This window comes from Carcharhinus amblyrhynchos, unplaced genomic scaffold, assembly GCF_965287045.1.
Source record: "Carcharhinus amblyrhynchos unplaced genomic scaffold, sCarAmb.v2.hapA scaffold_621, whole genome shotgun sequence".
Lineage (NCBI taxonomy): Eukaryota > Metazoa > Chordata > Chondrichthyes > Carcharhiniformes > Carcharhinidae > Carcharhinus > Carcharhinus amblyrhynchos.
Window position 1 is genome coordinate 48096 of NW_027650361.1, and position 6905 is coordinate 55000.

The following is a 6905-nucleotide window of genomic DNA, read 5'->3' on the forward strand; positions in this document are numbered from 1 at the left end:
AGTGGAGATTGTTGTTGGAGAGGCCCACTCATCCAGGCAAGTGGAGATTGTTCCATTACACTCCTGACTTGTGTTTTTTAGATGGTGGACAGGCTTTCGGGGGGAGTGGGCAGCCAGGAGGTGAGTTACTCTCCGCAGGATTCCCAGTCTCTGACCTGCTCTGGTAACCACGATATTTGGAGGGCTGGGTCCAGTTGAGTTGGGGCGACAACAGTGATTAAATAGGATTATTTTAGTGGAAGTGAATGAGGTCAACATGCCAACCCGTCCATCTGAACAGTGTGTCAAGAGGAGAGCATTGTACGATTGAGAAGCAACCTCTCCTCGATGGGCAGAGTGGCCTGTGCCTCCCACTACGAACCTTCTCGCCAGCTCCCTCCATCTCCCTAAAGTTCTCAAAAAGCTTTTGAGTTCTGAATCTAACCCCATGCTGTACCTGTCCTGGGAGTGTTTGATTGGGGGGACAGTGTAGAGGGAGCTTTACTCTGTATCTAACCCCGTGCTGTACCTGTCCTGGGAGTGTTTGATGGGGGGACAGTGTAGAGGGAGCTTTACTCTGTATCTAACCCCGTGCTGTCCCTGTCCTGGGAGTGTTTGATGGGGGGGGAACAGTGTAGAGGGAGCTTTACTCTGTATCTAACCCCGTGCTGTACCTGTCCTGGGAGTGTTTGATGGGGGGGACAGTGTAGAGGGAGCTTTACTCTGTATCTAACCCCGTGCTGTACCTGTCCTGGGAGTGTTTGATGGGGGACAGTGTAGAGGGAGCTTTACTCTGTGTCTAACCCCGTGCTGTACCTGTCCTGGGAGTGTTTGATGGGGGGACAGTGTAGAGGGAGCTTTACTCTGTATCTAACCCAGTGGGGCAGTTGAATTAGTTTGGGGATTGATACAGGGCTATGGGGAGAGAGCGGGGCAGTGGGATTAGTTTGGGGATTGATACAGGGCTATGGGGAGAGAGCGGGGGCAGTGGGATTAGTTTGGGGATTGATACAGGGCTATGGGGAGAGAGCGGGGGCAGTGGGATTAGTTTGGGGATTGATACAGGGCTATGGGGAGAGAGCGGGGGCAGTGGGATTAGTTTGGGATTGATACAGGGCTATGGGGAGAGAGCGGGGCAGTGGGATTAGTTTGGGGATTGATACAGGGCTACGGGGAGAGAGCGGGGCAGTGGGATTAGTTTGGGGATTGATACAGGGCTATGGGGAGAGAGCGGGGGCAGTGGGATTAGTTTGGGGATTGATACAGGGCTATGGGGAGAGAGCGGGGGCAGTGGGATTAGTTTGGGGATTGAGCTATGGGGAGAGAGCGGGGGCAGTGGGATTAGTTTGGGGATTGACACAGGGCTATGGGGAGAGAGCGGGGGGCAGTGGGATTAGTTTGGGGATTGATACAGGGCTATGGGGAGAGAGCGGGGGGCAGTGGGATTAGTTTGGGGATTGATACAGGGCTATGGGGAGAGAGCGGGGGCAGTGGGATTAGTTTGGGGATTGACACAGGGCTATGGGGAGAGAGCGGGGGGCAGTGGGATTAGTTTGGGGATTGATACAGGGCTATGGGGAGAGAGCGGGGGGCAGTGGGATTAGTTTGGGGATTGATACAGGGCTATGGGGAAGTGCAGTCTGAATAATTTTCACCCTTCTACCATCTAACCAGATGTGTGGCAGCAACCCCTCTCTCTCTCTCTCTGTCTCTGTTCTTCTCTGTCTCTTTGTGTTCAATGATCCTTTCTCCAGCCCCTTGTCCTGTTCCAGCAGGCAATGGGTTAACAGTGGAGAGACAGAGAAAGAGAGAGAGAGAGAGGGGGGCGGATGGTGTGAGGGCAGGGGACGCTGCGCAGGAAGCCTGAACTCTCAGTCAGACAACAGCCCGCCAGGTTAAAGTCCGCCACCGCCAGCTTTCGGGGCCCCGTCCCTTCGTCAGGCGAGAGACAGACAGAGAGAGAGGGGCAGAGAGAGAGAGAAGGAGGCGGAAATCTGAGCGAGAGTGTCCCTGAGATTAGCCGTTGTGAAGGCGGTGTTGGTGGAGGGCAGGGAGAGAAGATTGACCAGGTTTCGGAAGAGGGGGTGCTGCCTCCTCCTCAGGGTCACGCTCTCCGGGTAGAGGGAGGGAGCCTCGTGCGATTTCCCCAAGCTGCTCCCCACCCCACCCCACCCCACCCCAGCCCTCCCGAACGTCCCAGCAGGCCGGAGACCGCAAGGAATAGAGACAGGAACCAGCGGCCAACTCCTGGGAATCGGCAGAAGCGAATCACTCTTCTAATCTTCTCCTTCCTCCTTCCCTGCCCCCAGCGGCTATCGGACAGAAACGCGGAGCGGAGCGGGATGGTAGGGGGCGGGATAGCCTGATCCCGGGGGTTCGGGGGCACACCGTCGAGGAGGGGGGGGTGCGGAGCGGCCTGCGCCGCGCGCCGGGCTGCTGCTTCCATGCCCTGCGAGTCCGGGGAGGGTCCCCCCCCACCGCTGCCGCCGCCGCAGCGGGGCCCGGGGGCCCGGGTGCCCCGGCTGGTCCTCTGGGCGATCGTCGCCGGCGCGCTCCTGCCGCAGGGCAGGGGGGAGGCGAGACCGGGCACCGGCGGCTCGGCGGAGCGGCTGGCTGGCGACTGGGAGAGCGCCGCCTCGGAGGGGGACGACGGCAGAGGTAAGAATTTCACCCCCCCCCACCTCGTCTCTGACTCCCGCTCTCTAACTTTCAACCTGTTCCGTTGGGGAACGGGCAGGTTTGGTTTGATCTAATTGGGGAGGGGGGAGGCGGGGGGGTGGGGGGGGGTGATGTTATGGTCCAACGTAGAAAAACTGCAGCACCAACAGGCCCTTCGGCCCACAAAAAGTTGCGCCGGTGATATCCCTACCCACGAGGCCTATCTATAACCCTCAATCCTATTAAGTCCCGTGTACCCATCCAGAAGTCTCTTAAAAGACCCCAGCGAGTTCGCCTCCACCACCACCACCGACGGCAGCCGATTCCACTCACTCACCACCCTCTGAGTGAAAAACTTATCCCTGACATCTCCTCTGTACCTGCTCCCCATCACCTTAAACCTGTGTCCTCTCGTAGTCACCATTTCAGCCCTGGGAAATAGCCTCTGAGAATCCACCCTATCTATTCCTCTCAACATTTTATAAACCTCTATCAGGTCACCCCCTCATCCTTTGTCTCTCCAGGGAGAAGAGACCCAGCTCCCTCAACCTATCCTCATAAGGCATGCCTCCCAATCCAGGCAACATCCTTGTAAATCTCCTCTGCACCCTCTCAATAGCTTCCGCATCCTTCCTGTAGTGAGGCGACCAGAACTGCGCTCAGTTCTCCAAGTGGGGTCTGACAAGGGTCTCATAAAGTTGCAGCATTACCTCCCGTCTCCTAAACTCAATCCCTCGATTAATGAAGGTCAGTACACCATACGCCTTCTTGATCACATCCTCCACCTGCGAGGCCGATTTAAGAGTCCTGTGGACCCGGACCCCAAGATCCTTCTGATCCTCTACACTGCTAAGAGTCTTACCCTTGATATTGTATTCCTTCATCCCATTGGTCCTGCCAAAATGGACCACTACACATTTATCCGCGTTGAAGTCCATCTGCCACTTCTCCGCCCAGTCTTGCATCCTATCTATGTCCCGCTGCAACTTCTGACATCCCTCCAAACTATCCACAACACCAAAGCAAACTTTTATTTCTCTGCCCCTCACCTGACCAAGGGACAGAGCGCCAAAAGCTAGTGGCGTTTGCTACCAGGTACACCTGTCGGACTTTAACCTGGTGCGGTGAGACTCCTTACTGTGTCTGACCGAGAGGCCAGGCTTCCTGCGGAGTGTCCCCTGTCCCTATACCATGATCTTTGCGTCGTTGATGGAGACGGGAGAGGTTCTGGAGGATTGCGAATGTGGTTCCGATACTCAAGCAAGGGAATAGGGATAGCCCAGGAAATTACCGACCGGTGAGTCTAACCTCAGTGGTTGGGAAGTTGATGGAGAAGAGGGACAGGATTTATGAACACTTAGATAAGTTTAGCATGCTTAATAGTGGTCAGCAAGGCTTTGTCAAGGGCCTTACGAACCTGGTTGAGTTCTTTGAAAATGTGACTAAATATATTGACGAAGGAAGAGCGGTGGATGTAGTTTACATGGACTTCAGCAAGGCGTTCGATAAGGCCCCCCATGCAAGACCTCTTGAGAAGGTGAGAGGGCATGGGATCCAAGGGGCTTTGGCCTTGTGGGTCCAGAACTGGCTTGCCTGCAGAAGGCAGAGAGTGGTTGTGGATGGGTCTTTTTTCTGCATGGAGGTCGGTCACCAGTGGAGTGCCCCAGGGACCTGTATCTAGGACCCTTGCTGTTTGTCATTTTCATAAATGACCTGGATGAGGAAGTGGAGGGATGGGTTAGTAAGTTCGCTGACGATACGAAAGTTGGTGGTGTTGTGGATAGTTTGGAGGGATGTCAGAAGTTGCAGCATGACATTGATAAGATGCAAGACTGGGCGGAGAAGTGGCAGATGGACTTCAACGCGGATAAATGTGTAGTGGTCCATTTTGGCAGGACCAATGGGATGAAGGAGTACAATATCAAGGGTAAGACCCTTAGCAGTGTAGAGGATCAGAAGGACCTTGGGGTCCGGGTCCATAGGACTCTTAAATCGGCCTCGCAGGTGTACGATGTGGTCAAGAAGGCGTATGGTGTACTGGCCTTCATTAATCGAGGGATTGAGTTTAGGAGTTGGGAGGTAATGCTGCAACTTTATAAGACACTTGTCAGACCCCACTTGGAGTACTGTGCGCAGTTCTGGTCGCCTCACTACAGGAAGGATGCGGAAGCTATTGAGAGGGTGCAGAGGAGATTTACAAGGATGTTGCCTGGATTGGGAGGCATGCCTTATGAGGATAGGTTGAGGGAGCTCAGGCTTTTCTCCTTGGAGAGACGAAGGACGAGGGGGTGACCTGATAGAGGTTTATAAAATGTTGAGAGGTATAGATAGGGTGGATTCTCGGAGGCTATTTCCCAGGGCTGAAATGGTCGCTACGAGAGGACACAGGTTTAAGGTGCTGGGGAGCAGGTACAGAGGAGATGTCAGGGGTAAGTTTTTCACTCAGAGGGTGGTGAGTGAGTGGAATCGGCTGCCGTCGGTGGTGGTGGAGGCAAACTCGCTGGGATCTTTCAAGAGACTTCTGGATGAGTACATGGGATTTAATGGGATTAAGGGTTATAGATAGGCCTGGTAGGCAGGGATATCATCAGCGCAACTTGTGGGCCGAAGGGTCTGTTTGTGCAGTAGTTTTTCTACGTTCTTTCTATGTTCAAACACCACTAGCTTTCGGAACGCTGCCCCTTCGTCAGGTAAATGGGGAGTTCTGGTCACCAACAGGGGATATAAAGGCGCGCGCGCGCACACACACACACACACACACACACACACACACACAGTCGTGAGACTTTTGACTGTGTTTACCCCAGTCCAACGCTGGCATCTCCACATCGTGGGGAGTTAAGGGTTAGTGGGGAAACATTCAGTTTCAAGGTTTATTTGTTAGTGTTGCCGCTGTGAAAGTTACTGTGAAAATCCCCCTAGTTGTTGAGGTTACACTGAGGGAGAATTTAGCACGGCCCAATCCACCCTAAACCAGCACGTCTTTCGGACTGTGGGAGGAAACCCACGCAGACACGGGGAGAATGTGCAGACTCCGCACAGACAGCGACCCCGAGACGGGGATCGAACCCAAGTCCCTGGTCACTGTGCCACCCCAGAGTGAGAGAGGGAGAGACAGAGTGAGAGAGAGAGAGAGTGAGAGAGAGAGAGACAGAATGAGAGAGAGACAGGGAGAGAGAGAGGGACAGACAGAGGGAGAGAGAGACTGAGTGAGAAGGAGAGAGAGACTGAGTGAGAGAGAGAGAGAGACTGAGTGAGAGAGAGCGAGAGACAGAGGGAGAGAGAGAGACAGAGGGGGAGAGAGAGAGAGACAGAGGGGGAGAGACAGAGAGAGAGACAGAGGGGGAGAGACAGAGAGAGAGACAGAGGGAGAGAGAGAGAGAGAGACAGAGGGGGAGAGAGAGAGAGAGAGACAGAGAGAGAGAGAGAGAGAGACAGAGAGAGAGACTGTGTGAGGCGGGTGAGAGTTGTGTGTGATGTTGGGAGTGTTTCCTGAGTGAGGTTTGGGAGTGGGGAGTTGTGAGGAAGCAGCTTGCTTGCGTTCAGCCAGTTGGGGGTTACTGATGACTGGCGGATTTATTCTGGGCAATGATCTAAGTCCTCTTCCTGTGGTGATCTCATGGTCATTCACTCAGGCCTGACAGGCCTGGCCCAGACACCGAGAGCTCACCCTCATTCCCCCCCCGCCCCAGCTGTCCAAAGCCCCAGGGCAGTGTACACAGACACACACACACACCCCCGCCCCAGCTGTCCAAAGCCCCAGGGCAGTGTACACAGACACACACACACACCCCCGCCCCAGCTGTCCAAAGCCCCAGGGCAGTGTACACAGACACACACACACACCCCCGTCCCAGCTGTCCAAAGCCCCAGGGCAGTGTACACAGACACACACACACACCCCCGTCCCAGCTGTCCAAAGCCCCAGGGCAGTGTACACACACACACACCCCCGTCCCAGCTGTCCAAAGCCCCAGGGCAGTGTACACAGACACACACACCCCCGTCCCAGCTGTCCAAAGCCCCAGGGCAGTGTACACAGACACACACACACCCCCGCCCCAGCTGTCCAAAGCCCCAGGGCAGTGTATACACACACACACACACACCCCCGCCCCAGCTGTCCAAAGCCCCAGGGCAGTGTACACAGACACACACACACACCCCCGCCCCAGCTGTCCAAAGCCCCAGGGCAGTGTATACACACACACACACACCCCCGCCCCAGCTGTCCAAAGCCCCGGGGCAGTGTACACAGACACACACAC

The 6905-nt window shown here is 55.3% G+C and overlaps 1 protein-coding gene across 1 annotated transcript in view; it reads left to right on the forward strand.

The window, feature by feature from the left end:
- Positions 1 to 2423: 2423 nt before the first annotated feature.
- The window catches only part of adam15 (ADAM metallopeptidase domain 15), a gene marked incomplete at its 3' end in the record, with an annotated part of 46399 nt that continues 41917 nt past the window's right edge, over positions 2424 to 6905 (forward strand). Inside the window, exon 1 of the mRNA XM_080184228.1 lies at positions 2424 to 2637. Within this exon, the coding sequence (XP_080040354.1) occupies positions 2424 to 2637 (214 nt within the window). The remainder of the gene's footprint in view (positions 2638 to 6905) is intronic.